We start from the raw sequence: 21,049 nt of genomic DNA on the forward strand, positions 1-21,049 counted from the left end.
AACAGACTTATTTGTTTATTCTAAATTATTTATGAGAAAACAAACAAAAACAAACAAAACAAAAAACACTTTGAAATCTATCTACTGGTTTCAGTTTTTACTTAGAATGATAGAATATCCTGAGCTGGAAGGAACCCATAAGGACCACTGAGTCCCACTCCTGGATCTGCACAGGACCCTCCGGAAATCAAACCATATGCCTTGAGAGCATTGTGCTTCTTGAACTCTGGCAAGCTTGTTGCTGTGACCTCTTCCCTGGGGTGCCTGTTTTAGTGCCCGACCACTCTCTCAATGAACAACCTTTTCTCGATAGCTCTGTCAACCTGACCCCTCCCCTGTCCCAGCTCCATGCCGTTCCCTCGGGTCCTGTCGCTGTCCCCAGACAGCAGACCTCAGCGCCTGCCCCTCTGCTCCCCTCATGAGGGAGCTACAGGCCGCCATGAGGCCTCCCCTGTCTCCTCTTCTCCAGGCCGAACAAACCAAGTGACTTCAGCTGCTCCTTATACAGCTTCCCCTTTAGACACTTAACCATCTTTGTAGCCCCCCTTTGGATAGATTTATGTCTTATATCATGGCATCCAAAACTGCACATGATACCCAAGGTGGGGTCATACAAGCACAGAGCAAGCTCAACTAGCTTCAACTAGCTAAGTGCCTGATGCACCTCAGGATACATACTTTTAGTCCTTTTGGCTGCCAGGGCACACTGGCTCACGTCAACAACAAAATGAACCAGAACCCCCAGATCCTTTTCCATGGGGCTGCTTTCCAGCCTCTCTTTCCCAGTCTGCGTGTTTAGCCAGGGTTGCCTCATCCCAGGTGTAGAATCTAGCACTTGCTCTTGTTGAACCTCATGCAGCTGGCAATTGTCCAGCACTCTACACTGTTAAGATCTCTCTGCAAGGCCTCTCTGCTCTTGAGGGAGTCAACAGCTCCTTGTAATTTAGTATCTGCAAACTTAGTATGTGTTCAAGTCCTGCATCCAGGTATTTTATAAGAACTTCAAAGAAAACTGGATGTAAAATGGAGCTTAGTGGAACCACTGCTAGTGACTGGCTGCCAACCTGGTGTAACCCCTTCTACTGTAAACCTTTGAGCCCTACTTGTCAGCCAATTGTTCACACATTGTATGGTGTACTTGTCTAGCTGCACGTGGGACACTTTGTCCAGAAGGACATCATGAAAGACAATGTTGAAAGCTTTCCTAGAGTAAAATAAGAAAAATCACATATATCGGTTTACCATGGCCAGCTAAATGGGTAACCTTGTCATAAATTTCCTTAAACAGGACTTTTCTCTTGTGAACCCATGTTGGCTATGACCAATGACTGCATTATCTTTCAAGTGTTTTTCAATAATTCCCAGGCTAATTTTCTCTGTAGTTTTACCAGGCACTGAAGTGAGATTGACAAGCCTGTAATTACCAGAGTCATCTTTCTTACTCTTCCTGAAAATTGGAACCAAATTGGGACGTAGGATTTAAAATAACTTTGAATCTCGAAGAGCAAACAAATTATCTCTTTAAAGAATATTTCTCCTGTCCTCAGTGCAGTTTTCAAAATAGTGATCATCTCTTCATGTCTTCAACATTATGGAAGCAACAAGATTTCTGGTCACACAAAGGTGACTGCTATGAAAAGGCATCTTGCTTTGAATTTCTTGAAGGATAAGAATGTACGTCCTAAAAGGAAAATGTTGGCAAATGGCTGTTGTGCTAAAACTTGCTTCCAAATACTGGTTGTTCCTTTTTGTCATTACAGAGGTAATTGGATTGAAGCCATTAAGAAAATAGATGAGAAAAGAAAGAGGTGGAGGCAAAGAGAATGTAGATAGGAAAGAAATGTATACTTCTGAACAGAGAGCGTGGATAAATCCACAGAAACTAGTGGTGATTCTGGCTTCCATTCAGTGTTTAGGAGAGCTATAAAGCAGGCAAAATACGCTAGTGGAGGTTCTACAGATCTTTTTTTTTTTTTTCCCCTTACATTTAATTTTATATTTTCGTTTTGAATTTTTGCTTCGTAATTTCATTCTTAAAAACGGATGCAGGTTTCAAACTGACTTTTCCTTTTAACCTACATATTGCAGTAAGTCTGCTTAGTGTGATTAGGTCTGCTTAGTCTGAATAAGAGAAGAGAAAAAAATAATCTGTGTACAGGTATGCATGCATACTTCAGCTAGGGAAGCAAGAGGGTACAGAAAGAAATGGACGGGTGTCAGTATAAAAGAATGTCATTTCTTCTCTTCCTCTCTTAGTCTCAACAAGTTCACATCATGCTTCTCATTGATTTAGTGATGCTAAGTTGGCTGTAAATCTAATATATCAACGTGGTCCTGGCCAAATTTGTGTAAAGCAAGCAGAACTCATTTGCAATCTAGTTCTGAAAGATCAATATTAGGGAACATAAACAACATATTTTAAACAGTGCTGAAGCATGATATATTTTTAAAATTATTTGTGTGCAATATGTAATTAAAAACATAAAAGCATTTTTTGTTTAAATATGGAGTTATTGCATGGTATTGCTACAGAGCAGAATGACTTCAGTCATTCAGTCTTAAACTGCATATAAGTGCATGACTGTATTCCTTCAACTCTTGGTGTTACGTATTTTTATGATTGACTTTGAGATCATTATAACATCACTAAATTGCCAATACATATTTTCATCTGTAACCCCATGCAACCGTAGTATTTATTTTAGAAATATATGTATGTGTATATATATATATATACACATAAAATATATATATTTATATAAATATACACTTGTATATGCATACATATATGAAACATCAGACACTTTAATGTTTTCATTGCTATTTAATGCTTCTGTTGCTGATATTCATACTTCATGTATTTTTATAATCTTCTGCAAATTATGGTAGAATAATTATGTGCATATTTGACAAATACTTAAATGCATATGAAATATTTTTCTGTATTGAGTATTAACTCGTCAGGCTTTTTACTTGTTAATCTTCTAGTTCAGCAAGTCTTTTGGAAATATGAAACATTTAAATAAGTATACTAAGCACTTACACTTCATTTGAAATTTCTGTAGGCTATGGCCATTCGGATGCAGATGTTCTTCACCAGTCTTTACTTGAAGCAAATATTGCCACCGAAGTTTGCCTTACAATTCTGGATACTCTATCATTATTCACAATGGCTTTTAAGGTTTGTTCTTGACTTGATGTTAACATTTCCCATAATTGTATTTCAGAACAAATATTTTAAAATTGTTTTTAAAATTTTATTTTAAATGCTGTAATATAGTGCTATTTTTTTTATTTCATTGTTGTGTCATGTGACACCTAAAAATGTGTCACAGCAAGATGCTTTGGCTTCAGTTATACATGTACAGAGATTCCTTACTGATCAGCAGTATTCTGTTAGAAAACCTACTTTCTCATCCTAACTTTCTAAATATTTCTAGAAACCTTAGTGTTTACTTAATGAGTGGTAAAATGGTCTGTTCTATGTCAAGACCATAATTGATATTTGGATACACTCAAGCTTTTATATTGACCTTAGCCTCTTCTTATACAAAGTCACTCAGGAACGAATAGTAATTACAGGTAAGAGGATCAGGAGCTGCGGTTCAATGAACTACACTAAAATACATGTAATACTAATCTGCTTCTTTTGGGATTAACCAGCATATTATATAGAAGGCCAGACAACTTTTTTTATTTTGTGTCATCTTTCTCTAGTAAGGCTCGTATCTCTGTTACTATTACAACAGGGAAATCACAAATTATGTCTGTTTCTTGGTAGACTTTTAACTGATCCTGTGTGAATTCCTACTGCTTGAGGTTGTTTTAGTGAACTACCTACCTCTGATGCTGGGACATCTGAAGAAAAGATGTTATGTCAATTTCCTCATAAGATAGGAATTTGTTAGAAAACATTTAAATGTTTTGCTATAAATCTGCAAGTAGTAAGCCTAGGATTGTTTAGGACTTGCAGTTAGCTGTATAGGTTTGGGTCATCTGGATTCTGTTTCAGGACATAATTTTTTTCCCCAAGAAATCAACTAAGAATCAACTAAGTATGTTGATTGGCTTATATCCAACCATTTATGTCCAGCTTCCTCTAAAATACAACCCTGCCTGTATCTTCCTTGCATAGCATTGGGGATTTTTGGTCTCCTGAAAGCATTTATATGTATTCATCTGCAAAGTTTGAGAGCACACTGAGTTTTTTCTAGTCTGTTAGTCATGTTATCAGACTGGTTCTCAGCATGGCTTTTATTGTAGGATCACCTCCTTTGTTCTTATAATATTGGACACCCAAAATGCCAAGGGCTGTGCTGAGATCCCTTAGGAAGGCATTTGTTGATGAGTCAGAAATCAAGAGTAACCATGTGTATTGCATGCCTTAGAATGAGCTTTTCAATATTGAGACAGATGATAAGACTCTGAAGGGCTCTTTCATTTTAAGAGCCCTATAGTAGGAGGTACTGCTATGGATAAATTCCACTATTGGAGCTGCTGAAGCCAGTGTAACCAAAGTGAGTTAATTCTTTGCATGTGCCTCTTAAAGCTGTTAGCTAATGTAACTAACAACTGTTTAACAAACAAAAAAAAAAACCACTTTGTGTTCTATAAGCCTATTCTGAAGTCAATGCTTTCTTTGTAAACAGGATTAGTGAAATGTTAGAAACATCTAATTAAAGCTCAGATATGATTGTCTTATTAAACATCTCAGTAATACTATATGTTTTTTATTAATTTCCTGGGTGATTTGTTTATGTTCTTAAAGTGTAAGTGTACAGTACAAAAATATTAAATTCTCACTTTTAATTTAAAGAATCAACTGCTGACTGATCATGGGCATAATCCACTGATGAAAAAAGTATTTGATGTGTACCTCTGCTTCCTTCAAAAGAATCAGTCTGAAACAGCATTGAAAAATGTCTTCAATGCTTTAAGGACACTTATTTATAAGGTAAGAAGTTTTAAGTAATTAACCTTCATGTACTTATCCAGTTCTTTAGCTAACAATATACTATCAAGAAGCTTAAGAACTAAAAACTTCAAATTTAAATTATTAAATAAGGACAGACCTAATCCCAAAAACATTAAATTATTATTATTTGAATTGCTGTAAAAATAATTGTTTGAACTCTTAGAACTGTTTTGTCATTGTTTGAAAATACTAATATACTTATATTTTTCTTGATATGCTTATTTTGTCAAGAACTAGAGTTCATATTAATGAATAACTTCTTTCGTTTCTGCCTTTTCCTCAGTTTCCCTCTACATTTTATGAAGGTAGAGCTGATATGTGTTCTGCCCTGTGCTATGAGATTCTGAAGTACTGTAATTCAAAATTGAGCTCCATTCGGACTGAAGCTTCACAGTTACTGTATTTCTTAATGAGAAATAATTTTGATTACACAGGGAAGAAATCTTTTGTTAGGACACATCTGCAAGTAAGTATAATTTCTTTATTTTTCTTTGTGTTTTTAAATGTTGTGTGGCCTGTACTTGTAGGTGTGCAGTTGCATGTTAGTGTGCAAAGTCCTGTCGTATAAAGACATAAAAGAAATCACTTTTTATTCAAGCAAGAATGGTGCTATTCCAAGAGAAAGAAGATGGAAGTAGAAGTATGTTCAGTACAAGGAAATAACTTGAAACAATTCAATGGCCTTGTGTTTTGTAGGAAATAATTATTATTTGTGAATAGTAAATGTTTGTGTTATGTAGATGTTATTTTGATTGTTAAGTAGCATAGCATGTTGTGTCTGAGGAAGAAAGGAATGAAGCACCTATAAGTCTTAAGACCTAGAAATTTTATATTAATAAAACAGAATTACATGGAAATAAAATGATTCTGATGAAGCTGGGAACAATAGTTTACTACTTTTATGACCTTTAGCTAGTTTGTCTAGCAGTCAGTCTTTAGACCAGAGGATGTTTGTGCATGAAATTTATACAAGCCTGTTTTTTCTTTCCTGTGTTACATACAAATAATTTTGGGGGAACCAAAAAGTCTATCAAATACCATTTCACTTCAAGAAATTATCTTTCAATTAAAAAGAACAAACCTTCCTCTGTAATTGCTTCAAAGGTACATTGCAAGGGTATTTCATTAAATATACACTAACTAGACTTCTGTTTGCGTCAAGGTTGTTATTTCAGTAAGCCAGTTGATTGCTGATGTTGTTGGAATTGGAGGAACCAGATTTCAGCAGTCCCTCTCCATCATCAATAATTGTGCCAATCACGACAGAATTATTAAGGTTTGGTTTTATTCTTCTTTCCATACTATAGAAAGGCTGCTTTAAAATTCTTAGTGTCTTTCACAATTCCACTTCAACTTTTTCTATGATGCAGATAATAAAAGATGATAATAGTTAACCTAACTTTCCATGTTTTAGCACACCACATTCCCTTCTGATGTTAAGGATTTAACAAAACGGATTCGTACAGTACTAATGGCTACAGCTCAGATGAAGGAGCATGAGAACGATCCAGAAATGCTTGTAGACCTCCAGTACAGCTTGGCGAAGTCTTATGCTAGTACACCTGAACTAAGGAAGACATGGTTAGACAGCATGGCAAGGATCCATGTTAAAAATGGGGATCTTTCAGAGGTAAGAGAAGATTGGACTGTTTTTAGCTTCTTAGTAAGATTAATTTTCTTGACATCAAAAGTACGGTAATTGTTAGTGTGAAAGGATTATTATCCTGTATGGATTTTAATTAATTTTGAATTGTTAGTAGATTAACTTCAATGGCTGATAAGATTTTGTGCTACACAAATGCATCTGTAAGTCATTTCTGATTATTAATGTAAGGCATATGTTTAAATAATACGGCTGATTTGCTACTAAATCAGGAAAGCTTAATGTAAACCATGAAAGAATCAGACTATCTACTTAAACATATCCTTCAGTTATCAGTTAGCTAAACACTTAGTTACACCCTGAATTCCTTTCCAGTTGATTTAGAGAATTATCTTGATTCTCTTCCAGAGTGCTTACTAAAAAAAAAAAAACCTTCCAATGTTCTTAAAATTGATGAATAACAATTTTGTTGCTAGAAAACAGAAAGCTTTCTGTTTTCACTAGGCTGTTAAAAGATTTAATTCCAGCAACGGGGAGAGGTGGAAGTGGGGATTTTTGTCTTGATGTGTTTATTGGATCAGCATAGAGAATTAATGTCATCTCTTTCTGGAAGTTTATTCAATCTGAATTTCATAAATATGTCTATTACCCTTATCATCATGTAAGCAAGTAAATACCTCCAAGAAATAATATGTAACTCATGTTTTAGTACTGTACTTCTTTTATTCTGTATGGTAACAATGCGTAAGACACATACACTACTGTTAATAGTTTGTATTTTGATGGAAATGTCTCCAGCTCAGAACTTTCAGAAGGAAAGTTCTTTTTAAAAACAGACCTAAAAAAGGACTACTTTTTCATTAAAAACACAAAATCCTTGCCCATACAACTAGATGAGAACCTCTGTAAATCATCAAGTCCAACCCCTTACAAAGTATGAATTAAATAGGATTCATGACACTTTTCTCCTTTAGCTCCAGTACCTGAGATTCTACAGCCTCCATATGTAAAAATTTTGCTGCTAGGCTTTAATCTTTTTAGTTAAAGAAAAATCTTTAACCTTTGTATTTTCTGTACAAAAAAGTGATCAGTGACAACTTAAAAAAAACAGCAACAAAAAAAAACCAAACTACTCAGACTGCTCTGTCCTTATTATTTTTTCCTCCACTGTTTTCCACACTGCAACAACCAAATTACAAAAAGAAAAAAGAAAGGACTCAGGCTAGGACTTTTCTTGTATATCTCATTTTCAGTAGTTCCATTGTAATTGTAATTTACTCTTTTAGGCTGCAATGTGCTATGTCCATGTAGCAGCACTGGTTGCAGAATATCTCACACGGAAAGGTATGATTTTGAAATCTTACTTAAATGTGGGTTGTTGGGTTTTTTTTGTCCCTATAATCACTTTATAATTTAGCAATAGTTTGCCTGAGGAAATTGTTGGCATTTCAGTGTTCACCAAGGAAAAAATTCTGACTTCAGTGGATAGCATACCTACAGCAACATTCTTACACAATTAAGGGTCATCATTTCAGATGAAGATAAAATATTTTTTTAGGAAAGTAATAAATAAATAATAATTTTACGCTACAGTTGCTAATAGCTGATCAGACACTTTCTAAGCAACCTTATCAGTGAATATTTGTGTTCATTGAGTAATATCTCACTGTATATATGGAGGCCTGGTGTTGCCAGAGAAGTAAAAAAATAAAAACGAAATAAAAAATCTACAAATCTTTAGATGCTAAGTGATAATAGTGATCAGAATGCTTCACCTGTCTTGATGTTCTGTGCTAGCAACTGTCTGTATATATATATATAAAAAAAAAAAAAGACCACTGGAATAGATTTCTGCAGGTTTCTTCTAGAGATTTTTCTTAATAAAATCTATATACCATTTTTTCAAACCACAGACTAAGAACTTTAAGTCTTCTGATTTAAGTCTTCTGGAGGAAGGTAGAGTAGAAAACTATTAGGACTGATTATGATATTGAGCTTTTTTTTAAGCATATGAATTCATGACCAGAGCTTTTTAGCCTTGGTTTTGCTTGAGCTGCCAACCGAAGTTGTAGGTCTACAGGATGTCTTTTCTTTCTCTGTTACTTTTTTGCCTCTTGCAGGATACTTTTTCAGTGTTATAGGCTATCCCCTCTGCCCCCAATGATTTCAGAAGCGTCTCTGTGACTAAATCTGAGACTGAGTTGTTTAAGTTATTACGCCATCTTGCAAGCCTAATAACAACCAACTGATAACTAGTGATAACATGTATATAGTTGTGGTTCCTTTGGGTAACTTGTTATTTTTGTTTCCTGTCATGTGCAAGTTACTTCCAATTGGTAATACAGACAGTCAAACCTCATTCTTGCACAGACAATTTAATGAAATACTGTAAAAGCGACCTTGATTAATGTAGACTTGGGGTGGGATAGGTTGGGTACAGATTTAAGGTAAAGTAGAAAGATTCAGACACTACATATTTTTGTAGGTAAGAGTTTAGGTATAATGTTGGGGGTTTTGTTTGTTAGTTTTGCTTTGGTTTTTAATCCTATTTATACTTAAGGAATAAGGTGGGCTCTGCTCTTTAATCATGCAGTGGGAGGCAGTTTTTTATTATTATTATTAATTTGGTGGTAAGTATATAAGTCTTCTGCATTATCCAACATCATAAAATGACCTAGTGTTATTCTGGTGGAGGAATGCATTTTGATGGCATTAAGGTAAATTTGTCTGTTTTTCTTTTTCAATGATAGGGATGTTTAGACAAGGTTGTACTGCTTTCAGAGTAATCACACCTAATATAGACGAAGAAGCTTCAATGATGGAGGATGTTGGAATGCAAGATGTTCACTTCAACGAAGTAAGCAAGCATAACTGTGTTAGAATTGGTGCACATTAAAGTACTGTTTATTTTTTCAAGTTCAGTTTCAGTCCTGAGGCTGACTGCTATGACCTATGCTATCATTGTTTTCCTAGCCACTATTCTTATCCTAATACAGAAATAAAACAAAAAATTCTATGAGCTGTCCAGGCTTTAGAGAATTTGCTATATACATATATTTTACATAAAGCACCAGCATACAAATTGCGATGACTACACCATATATTTGCCAGTACAGAGCGAGGGACAGACCACTAGTTGCAGTAGCTGTGTTAGAAAAATCCCTGGTGCGTAAACATTATTGTAGCAACACATTTTTGTGTATGTTTTAATTTGTTTATGGTGAAAGTGTGTGACAAAATGCAAAATTGACTGCAATCTGAGTCTATACTAACAGATTTAGGAGGAATAGATGAAAGATTTAGTGCTTTTAAGCCTAGGCCTAGAGCTAGGGCACATGTGTTTTATTCCCACGTTCTGGTACTAATTTGTTCTATAGTTTTAAGACAAAATTTGTAGCCTTGCCTTTTTTCTGTGAAGGCAGGAGTTGGAATTACTTGAAATGAGAGTGCCTTTTGTTTCCGAAGACACCCAGTAACAGACTGCGTTTTTTATTATTATTTGTATGCTATATTCTTTAAAACACTGATTCTCCTCATCCAGCATGAATGTAGCATGTTACTCACAGAAAAATGTAAACTGGTTTAAGTGAACCAGGAGTTGGATTTGTAAACTGGTTTAAGTGAACCAGGAGTTGGAACCAGCCTAGAAGAGAGGGATCTGGGGGTCGTGGTAGACAGCAAGTTGAATATGAGCCAGCAGTGTGCCCTGGCAGCCAGGAGGGCCAACCGTGTCCTGGGGTGCATCAAGCACGGCATCGCTAGTAGGTCGAGGGAGGTGATTGTCCCGCTCTACTCTGCGCTGGTGCGGCCTCACCTCGAGTACTGTGTGCAGTTCTGGGCACCACAGTATAAAAAGGACATGAAACTGTTGGAGAGTGTCCAGAGGAGGGCTACGAAGATGGTGAAAGGCCTGGAGGGGAAGACGTACGAGGAACGGCTGAGGGCACTGGGCCTGTTCAGCCTGGAGAAGAGGAGGCTGAGGGGAGACCTCATCGCAGTCTACAACTTCCTCGTAAGGGGGTATCGAGAGGCAGGAGACCTTTTCTCCATTAACACCAGCGACAGGACCCGCGGGAATGGGGTTAAGCTGAGGCAGGGGAAGTTTAGGCTGGACATCAGGAAGGGGTTCTTCACAGAGGGAGTGGTTGCACACTGGAACAGGCTCCCCAGGGAAGTGGTCACTGCACCGAGCCTGACTGAATTTAAGAAGAGATTGGACTGTGCACTTAGTCACATGGTCTGAACTTGGGTAGACCTGTGCGGTGTCAAGAGTTGGACTTGATGATCCTTAAGGGTCCCTTCCAACTCAGGATATTCTATGATTCTATGATTCTATGATTTTTACTGACCTATAGTGGATGGAGACTTTTGTTGGAAACTCTTGTCAGCACCTACCTGATAAATCATTTGTCAGAGAGGATCTTCTGTATTTTTTTTAACCGGAATGTCTTTATTCTTCTTCTGATTAGTCACTCACTGTAAAAAGAATATGCTGCTTTTTCTGAGTCATTGAACCCTACCCAGATTTATTTCCATCTCTCAGTATTTCCATGGAGCAAAAGTAAGCCAAGTGTGAAATTATAAGCCAGTGGATCCTGCAAAGGGTTCAAACCTCGCAAAGTTCATTTTCCCTGTATGCAACCCTTTATAAACAGAAGTTCTTCAAAAAAGATATTCTAGTTGCTTCACGAACAGGAACTTACTCATATGTAGAGTGCTACCTCAGTAGGCCTTCTGAAAGGGAATCTGTGGTAGTCTAAGAAAAATCATAGAACAGTGGGGTAGATAAATGGTATAATAAACATATCTTTCAAGCTGTACTTTACTGCTACTCAGCTAAATGATCCTCTACTGTGAATTTTTCCTATGAGTCACATTACTTGGGATTTCCCTGGATGCTAGTCACGTCAGAATTAAATCTCAAAACCAGTGATTGACACGATGGGGAGTGAGGGAGGGCTCTTCCATGTTTCTAAAAGGAGCAAAGTGTCTTTTATATTCTCTGTTACATAAAGTCTTCCTAAATCAGTGAAATTTGTCTTAAGACTCTATGTAGTTTCCTGGTTTTTAAAATCCATTTTTTCAAATTCTCAATTCTCATTTTAAAAGAATTATCTTCTAGGCAAGGATTACCCTGACTCGTTTCCTAAATTAGTCATTAAAAAAAAAACAAACAACTAGTGTTTCATTTTTAACAAAGTTACTATGTGTATTTCATTAACAGTTGTTTAGCCAGAGAGTCTGTTCAGCAGCACAAGTCAGATTCTCCCTGTAGAACTAAAATCTTGTGGGTGCCACAAGTTGCAAAGCAAAAGCCTGGAAGCTGTTATCCTTTCCCTGCTAGACTTTGTTGTAAACAGCTCATCTGTGAGGGTTTTGAGCTATGGCTAGTAGACCAGTGTCTGGTGCCAGATTCCATGCAGATTAAAACTCGGAAAAAGTTGATTCGGGTTTGTTGTTTGTTTTCCAAAATAAAAATTTGCCAAAATACAGCTCCACCACAAATATTAACTCAATATCCACCTTCTTACTTTTTTTTTCTGATCTCTTATTAGCTCTGCCTGTCCATGAGATGAATCATTCTAACTTCAGATTGGTAAATGAGAGCTTCACAGTACGTGTTATATAGAGGAGACAATTTAATACCCTTCAGCCTTTCTCTGTAGGAAAACTAACTCAGATTCTCAGATGAAGAAAATCATCCTGTCATCCTTGTGCTCTTGCTGTGCAATAAAAAATATAGCACAGCCCAAAACAAGAAGGGTGATTTTTATTCTTATAAATCAGAATCCATAAACTCCAAAATGTGTCAAATAAATTTGTAGTGCGGTGTTGCTCCAGGGCATGTGTTTCTCCAGCCAGTGAATGCTTTCAAATTGTATCATTTACACATCCTAAGATGCATAACCTTATCTTGGACAAGGTTTATTTTATTTTACCTTTTCCCCTGGTGATTTGGTAGCTTAAGAGGAATGGCAACTAGCCTTTCATTCATCTGTATGCACCATACTAGAATCTTGGGTGAAATCATCTATCATTTGGCTTGCTTTTTCTCACTCTGGATGGTTTCTCAGAATCAAGGATAGTTATGCAGATGTCTGTCAAGTGCCAGCTATTTATCAAGCTGTAGGTTCCAGTACAAAGAGGGACAGTCCAGGTTTGCAGAAGTGAATGTCTCGGGGGGCATCCTGGGATTTGAAACACAGGAGGCTCCCTCTGAGCACCAGGCAGCTCTTCTGTGCTGTGCGGGTGTTGGAGCCCTGGCACAGGTTGCTCTGAGAGGTGGTGGATTTTCCTCCTTGGAGATCTTCAAAAGCCACCTGGACATGGTCCTGGGCAACCTGTGCTGGGTGGCCCTGCTGGAGCAGGGGTTGGACCAGATGGCCTCCAGAGGTCGCTTCCAGCCTCAGCCATGCTGTGATTCTGTGAATGACTTTAAGCATATAAGCAATAACTTGTGTAATAAAGATATTTTTAGATTTATGAGATATTCTATCCTTTGTATCCTTGAGTCCTTGAGATTTTATCCTTTACCTTTTTATCCTTGAGTCCTACATGAGTAAACAGGGCATTTAAAAACATATCTTCATTTTACAAGAATCTCATTAAATGGTTGGCATGGTAGGGTTATAAATTACTCCTTGGTTATATAGTAGAGAGTAAGGCTTAACCCTCTATGCTAACAATACAATAAGAGATGATGACCATTTAAAAATGCTTTGGGGAAAGCTAAAAAAAACATTTTCAGTAAAAAGGGGACAGACAATAATTGCTTCAGAAACTTCAGAGTTGTAGGAAATATTACCCCCTTCTCCCATATCATAGGAATATTTGCCTACAGGTAATAAAAATTATGCAGTAGAAATCTGTCAGATTATCTGAACATCCTGGTGTTTTTGTATTTGCCTTCTAAAGAACCAAATTTCTAAGATCTTGAGCAAAATCTTTATCATCTTTTTAATGTACTGAGAATACTTTTAGTAGTGTAAAGTTAGTGAGTGAAAATACTCCTTGCAGTAACACCCTGTAACAAAGCACTGCCTGGTACTTTGTTGAGTGGCTGGTTAGGTAGAATTTTTGGATTTTTTTCCCTTCTAATCATGTTATGGGTTATAAACAGATGATTAAAGAATTTTTCTAGAAGAATGAGTATTTTAAGGAATATTTTAAGGAATATTTGTTGAGGGACCCCAACATCCCAGTTAGAGGGACCTCGAACTCAAGATGATAGAAACCTCTTGAAGTTCAGCAGAGAGAAGAACAAAGTCTTGCACCTGGGGAAAAAATGCCCAATGTGTCAGTAAAGGCTGAGGATGGACTGGCTGGGCGGCAGCTCTGCAGAAGGAAAGACCCAGGAGTTCTGGTGTACAAGAGGATGAACAGGACTCACCAGCATAGCGTTGTGGCAACAAAGACCAGTTGCACACTGGGTTATATTAGAAAGAGTCAACAAGTGGAGGGAATTACATTTTCACCCTTCTACGTGGCATTTGGGGTGCCCCACCTCTTATCTTGTGCCCAGTGCTGCCCACCTCCAAGCTGAGAGAGAGAGAGAGAGATCAATGAACTGGAAAAAGTCCAACTCCTAAGGTGGCTGAGGGAAGAGCCAGGCTCTTCTAAGAGGTGAACAATGAAAGAGGAAGAAGCAGTCTCACATGTTGTAAGGGGAATTTTCACTGGATGCATGGAAAGAAACTATTCCTATGAGGATGGATAAGCACAGAGAGGTTACCCAGAAACAGTGTTTTTCCCTCCCCTCCTCTTGTCGGCTTTCCCATATGCAGTTTTGCTATTTCTATTTTTTCCTCTGTGCAAATTAAATTTTGCTGCATTTGGATGCCCTCTTGTGTCTGACTTAAGACTCTAGTAGTCACAAAACTTTGTGGACATCCCCTGTGGTCCAGCAGTGCCATGGGTCTTTCGGTTCTCACCATGTGGTTGCTGAGGATGGAGATACTGGGGAGTCTGTACAGCCCCATGATGACTGGGGGAAGTGAAATTTTTAGGGATTTTAGGGACTATTTAGGGATTTTTAGGGACTATTGAAGCATATGGACAGTGCACAGTCTTTTTTTTCCCCTCAAAATTAAAGTTGGCTTTTCTAAACAATGTATTTGTTATGTCTCAGCCCCCTGCTGAATGGAGGAAGGAAATAGCATTGGATCCTAAGACTAAGAAGTTATTTCTGGCTTGACCACTGTGGTACAGAAGTGGTACTAGAAGATGCCTTTCTGTCTCACACTTGGGTCCTAGTGGAGGTTATTGGATCCCCAAGCACACTTGAAGAGGACTGAGATATGCGTTAGGGCATATGGATGGGGATGGAGATCTTCGGTGGCTCTTCCACACTCAAGTCATGACTGAGTATATGACAGCTTTATCATAGAAGCTTTAAGTTGTTCCATGATATCTATAATGTGTGTAGCACTTGAGTTAATAGAGTTAGACATATGATTTTGAATTTATGAGAAGTAGAGTAAAGTAGTAACACAATCTTAGTTTTCTTAGTTATACTTATTAAAGTAAAAAAAGTTCATGGAACATGAAGAATTATGGCAAACTGAATGAAGAAGCTTCATAATTATGGTATGATTGCTCATATGCAGAACATATTCTTCCATCCTAACACACAAGCAAGCATAGTTTTTATTTAACCTTAAATAACTGTCTTTTTGCTACCAGGGTATTGGGACCAACCCAACAAAGCCAAGCTGATTTCTTGTTTGTGACTGAGAAATCCTGAAGGGTCAAAACAGCTTCTCTAACTGTTTTAGTATGTCCTTCTGGTTCAAATACACAAAATTAACTGGTATACCTTAACAAATACTTCTGAGTGTAGATTTTGGTATTAGAGTTTTTTGTTTTGTTTTACTGATGGTGCAATTTATTAATAGTTTAAAAAATGTTCTTTGTGGAAAACAAACAAACAAAAAAAAACGAAATAAACAAACAAACAAACAAAAACCAAACAAACAAGCGAACAGCACTTTCAAAAAACGTATATAGTAAGACAAGTTTGGGTCTTCACACAGGTGTCATTTGTAGACTTAAAAGGTCAGGAGTATCTAAAAGAAAAATGCTGTTTATGGTAAACACAAAGAGTACGTGTGTACATTCAGACCATTCTGCTTTATTTTCTTTCCTCTTAGCATTTTTTTTTTTTTGATTGCCACAATAATTCTATTTCAGAGAACATGGTTTTGAGGCAAGATCTTCCTTTTTGCCTTAGGAAGAATTTTGGTATAACTGCTTACCAGGCTTGTAATGAGCACCAAATTGTTTTTCTTTTTCAAATGTGTGTACAAATCTAGGATGTGCTGATGGAATTGTTGGAGCAATGTGCTGATGGACTCTGGAAGGCAGAACGCTATGAACTGATTGCTGACATATATAAACTGATAATTCCCATTTATGAAAAACGGAGAGATTTTGAGGTACTAAATTCATTATAAGTAACTTGAGCAAGGAAAATATCCTGACTTTTTTTTTTTAGTTTAACTGCATGACACGTTACATATCACAGAACAAGATAATTAAAATAGTAACTGAAATATAAGTGTGTTGAAATGATTAATTTCAAATAATTTTAAGTGTTTTTATTTCAAATAAATATAATTTATTAAAACTTAGTCTTGCATATTGTCATTCTGATACAGGTGTTAAACATAGTAATATGTTTAAAAAATAGTCTTTTTTTTTTTTTGAACACTTAAATAGTGTTCAAAAAATAGTCTTTTTAGTTGGTTTTAAGTACAAGAACATCATCCATAGTTACTTTAAGATAGGAATGCACTATGTTATTCTGTTACCCCATAATTTTATTTTATTTTTAGAGGCTTGCTCATTTATATGATACTCTTCATCGAGCGTACAGTAAAGTAACAGAAGTTATGCATACAGGAAAGAGACTGCTGGGAACTTATTTCAGGGTAGCATTCTTTGGACAGGTGAGTATTATTTAACTACCATTACTGCAGTATGCAATAAGAAAAATCTTGGTTTATTTTACAAGGTGCACTCTCATCATTCATGCTGATACCATGACAAAAAGCACGAGAAATATGTTCTTTAAGAAATAATTAAATACTGTCAGTAACTTAATTTAAAACATCTATCGATTCCAATACAATTCTTCCTTATTTTCCTCAGTAAATTTTTTGCCTTTTTTTCTTTTTCTTCTTTTATTTACTACCTTAAGGCAGCGGTAAGTTTTCTATGATGTCAGTTCCTAGCAATGTATTGACTTAATGTCTGTAGCGCTGCAGTGTGGTTTGCAAGGCTGCTTCTTAGATTGGTATGCATTAAGAGCCACTGCGATTGAAAAAAATAACATTAAGTTCCATTGAGAGAACAAATCACTCTTGTCTATACGTCATTATTGCATGCTTCCAACAAGAGTTGTGGCTGCGTATTGGACAGTTTCACATCCTCTAATTTGTGTTTACACTGCATATGTATCAGTATGGTATCACGCGGTATCAAGTAATACATTTTCTACATGCATAGCCCAGTTGTTAATTGTTCAGCTGAGCATGGGGAATTGTAAAATACTCTGAGCAATATAACTTTATATGTATTCTGTTGTCTTTTATAACTTTATAGCAATACCAGTTTACAGACAGTGAAACAGATGTTGAGGTAATTACAGTAATTGCTTACAAAGCAAACAATGCAGTAAAAACTACTGCATTTCACCGTAGTTTGATGTGGGTATTTTTGTCAAACTAGCCTGTGTTTACACATGATACGTTGTGCTTTCCTATTTTCTGTTTCATTTTATGACAAAAATATTTATTTTTTGATTTCAAACATGAACTCAGACATGGTTTTTTGTTTTAAATCAATCACCTGTTTCACTTTCCATGTACTACAAATTGCATTCAGTTATGGTGAATTTAAATTTATTTTAAAACAAACACTATATGTAATAAAAATGAAGAAGTATATGCCAAAAGAGTACAACACAAAATTAAGATGTTTACGTAAATTAAATTTCAAACCAATCAATTTTCAAGTTTTGAAAACATTGTCAAAGTATTCACTTGTGAATCAGGTAGTCCTACTGGGCAACAAGATCTGTTTTGGCAAGTGAAACAGTACCAAATTTTCACTTTTTAAGATAAAAGTAAAGAAAATACTTTTTTTTTTTTTAATCTCAAAGGCTTGGCACATCATAACATTACAACAAAAAATTTAACTTTGTATGTTTCCATTATCTTTCATTCATTTTGTAGTAGATAGTTATGTTTTTCTGTTGTTTTTTTTTTCTTTCTTTCTGTTTTTGTTTTGTTTGTTTTTATTTTCTTTGGAAGCCTCTTTTTACGAAGGCTTAATTTGTTTATTTACATTTGCTTGAATCCTGATGTTAAATGTTTCTTTTTCAACCATAAATTTTATGTTAATCGAAATCATTGTTCAATATTGGTTATTATTTTTTCCCAAGATTTTGATTATTTACTTTTTTACAGGGATTCTTTGAGGATGAAGATGGAAAGGAATATATCTATAAAGAGCCTAAACTCACTCCTCTTTCAGAAATTTCTCAGAGGCTCCAGAAACTCTACTCTGACAAATTTGGATCTGAAAATGTCAAAATGATTCAGGATTCTGGCAAAGTATGATTTCATTCTCTCTTAAGAATTCCAATATACAACTTCCTTCCACTAATCAATTTGAAATAACATGGGATCACGTTTTCCTTTATTAGTTTAATATCCAAACATGTATTAAAAAATCTGCTGGTTGAAGAGTATGGGAGAGTTACCATCTTCTATTAAACTTACACTTAAGGATAGCCAAAAAGCTAAATACTACATTTTTGTAGTATTTATAATTACTAGTATTAACTAATACTACACTTTTGCCAGTGTAGGATTAGACTGCAGGTCTCCCAGGATATTTATCCATAACCATGCTTACTTGGGACACGCTACTAGCAAAAAATCTGCTTTAAAGGTGCATCTCCCACCTACCCCCATATCACTCCACCCTCACCAAAGCCTGATCAAATATTTTTCTGAGATAAAATTTGCCGTTTATATCTTTAGAATAGTATAATTCAGTTAATTGCGAGGGACCTTCAGAGCTGATCAAATCCAACTGCAACTTTGACCTCTTGTAGTCCCCTCTTGATGCTTTTAAGGTAAGGTTTGCCATCACAATAGCTGAAGCCATTGAACAAAAGAGGATTGTAGTACCCACAGGCTGAGAAGATCTCATACTGCACAAGATGCCTCTGCATTCCTTTCATTCCATTCCTTAACCAAACACTTTACATTGATTTTTCTCATAATATCCTCTATTCTGTTCCTTGATTCTACAAGCTCACAAAGTGCTGTGCCTTCTCCACCTGAAAGTGCAGCAGTGGTGGGCTTTTCAGTACTCTTAACTCAAACTGGAACTTTAAAAGGAGAGAAGAACATATGCAGGAGTTAAGTTTGGACAAAACTGCTTTATTTTTTTATTGCAGTTTTGAATGTAGAAAATAATGGTAGTGGTGTGTGGTTTTTTTCTTCTGTATACTACCTTAAGGCGGCAGTAAGTTTTCTTAAATGTCATTTCTTAGCAGTAAATTTTCTTTAATGTTAATTCTTAGCAATGTATTGGCTTAATGTCTGTAGTGCTGCAGTGTGGTTTGCCAGAGAAGTCCCACGAGAGCATTAGTGTTTGCTAAGTTTGCAGTAATTTACAGATTAAGAGACCAAATTTAATTTCTGAAATTTGTGTAACTACAGTTATATCTACTTTATTCACAATGTAGCTATTTGGTGTTTTTTCTTCCACACTTTTCAGGTAAACCCAAAGGATTTAGATTCAAAATACGCATATATTCAAGTTACGCATGTAGTTCCATACTTTGAAGAAAAAGAGTTGCAGGAAAGAAAAACAGATTTTGAAAGGACTCATAACATTCGCCGCTTTATGTTTGAGATGCCTTTTACTCAAGCTGGTAAAAGACAAGGAGGAGTAGAAGAGCAGTGTAAACGACGGACTGTTTTGACAGGTACTCATTGGACTGAAATTTCCTTTAAGAGAAAACTGTTCTTTTATATATATATACACATACACACACACACACATATATATATACTTATTATATATATATACTTATTTCTTGATACTAGGCTTTTCTGTATGTTTTATGTCTTTCCTGAAAAAATCCTTTAGAGGATTTCACATGACTGTTGGGAGATTACAAGAACTGCAAAGTGGTCAAGAACATAGTTGAGAATGATTGTGAAACAATCTTTTAAAATGAGTATGTACTTGAAAATAATACCCAAAAATATTGTATGCAAGGATGCTTGTAAATCACCATCTGAGAATACATAGATAGCTGAATGGTTTCTTAATGCTGAAGTATTAGGAAAAGAGTAAAATCTTATATTTCACTGTGTTCTTACTACTCTTCATTTATAGCTATCAGTGAAAATGTTTTCTGCATTTGCAGTCAAAACTAGGCTTTCATACTGGTTTCTTCAAGGGATAATCCTCTTTTTTTTTTTTTTTGGTCTTTTTTCTTTGACCTTCTATGAACCTGCTGGCTACTTTCCTTGCTGGCTACTTTTCCTTGTTCTTAGAAAGACTGTTTTGTCTCTGAAAGTGTGAGCTTGTTTATCACTGTCTTAATGTAGTGGTAAATGGAACTTACATTAGTTAATAATATCAGCTGTCTGTATCTAATACTTGAGAGGAAATAGAAAGTACAACCTTGCCTGTTCTTAGTTCTTTTAGTCTTTAAGATATGTGTATGATAAGCAATTCTTTTTAAACTTCCATGAATTAAGATTGTATGGTTTATTTCTTGGTTATTGTTAGTAGTAGTAGAGTAGTACCAACAATCTTTATTTGCTTTAATATATGTAAAGCTATGCGTACTTAACATTTTCAATATTTTGTTTCCCTGTACTCCTAGTAGTATTTCTTGTCATTTAATGTGTTAATAAATCGGCCAACAAATTTTGTCAAAATGATTTTTCACATAAAATCCTATCGCAGTACACCTTATTCAAAAACATTTCTAACACTACATTAAACTCAATTCTGTCCGTAGCTATACATTGTTTCCCATATGTGAAGAAGCGCATTCCAGTCATGTACCAGCACCATACGGATTTAAACCCAATTGAAGTAGCCATCGATGAAATGAGTAAAAAAGTCGCAGAACTCAGGCAGCTTTGTGCTTCAGCTGAAGTAGATATGATCAAATTGCAGCTGAAGCTACAAGGAAGTGTCAGTGTTCAGGTAAGACCATATACTTTGCCGTTCAGCTATTTCGCTTCCTTCTGTCTCTGAAAAAGTATATAAGCAGTATTTTGTTAATAGTTTCGATTCTGTATAGTCAAGAATGTTGTAAATTAGAAATATGCTTATTGTTTGCAGTTATTGCCAGAAGAGGAAAAGCAGTAAAAGTATTTTCTATAAACACTGATAATTTGACAGTTGCATGAAAGGACTAAGATTGCATCTCT

The 21,049-nt window shown here is 35.8% G+C and overlaps 1 protein-coding gene across 12 annotated transcripts in view; it reads left to right on the forward strand.

Annotated features, from left to right (window-relative positions):
- The window catches only part of DOCK9 (dedicator of cytokinesis 9), a 127,705-nt gene that overhangs the window by 101,647 nt on the left and 5,009 nt on the right, over positions 1 to 21,049 (forward strand). For 10 of the 12 annotated variants that reach the window (XM_027443490.3, XM_072032445.1, XM_027443447.3 and 7 more), the window contains 12 exons: positions 3,066 to 3,181; positions 4,817 to 4,954; positions 5,259 to 5,441; positions 6,138 to 6,251; positions 6,390 to 6,605; positions 7,865 to 7,922; positions 9,329 to 9,435; positions 15,890 to 16,012; positions 16,412 to 16,525; positions 18,047 to 18,193; positions 19,371 to 19,581; positions 20,632 to 20,822. In XM_027443490.3, coding sequence (XP_027299291.3) covers positions 3,066 to 3,181; positions 4,817 to 4,954; positions 5,259 to 5,441; positions 6,138 to 6,251; positions 6,390 to 6,605; positions 7,865 to 7,922; positions 9,329 to 9,435; positions 15,890 to 16,012; positions 16,412 to 16,525; positions 18,047 to 18,193; positions 19,371 to 19,581; positions 20,632 to 20,822 — 1,718 coding nt within the window. Of the gene's footprint in view, positions 1 to 3,065; positions 3,182 to 4,816; positions 4,955 to 5,258; positions 5,442 to 6,137; positions 6,252 to 6,389; positions 6,606 to 7,864; positions 7,923 to 9,328; positions 9,436 to 15,889; positions 16,013 to 16,411; positions 16,526 to 18,046; positions 18,194 to 19,370; positions 19,582 to 20,631; positions 20,823 to 21,049 lie in introns of those variants that run through there. The other 2 variants (XM_027443455.3, XM_027443464.3) reach the window with 1 other exon arrangement.

The sequence above is a fragment of the Anas platyrhynchos genome, chromosome 1 (genome assembly GCF_047663525.1).
Source record: "Anas platyrhynchos isolate ZD024472 breed Pekin duck chromosome 1, IASCAAS_PekinDuck_T2T, whole genome shotgun sequence".
In the NCBI taxonomy this organism is placed as follows: domain Eukaryota; kingdom Metazoa; phylum Chordata; class Aves; order Anseriformes; family Anatidae; genus Anas; species Anas platyrhynchos.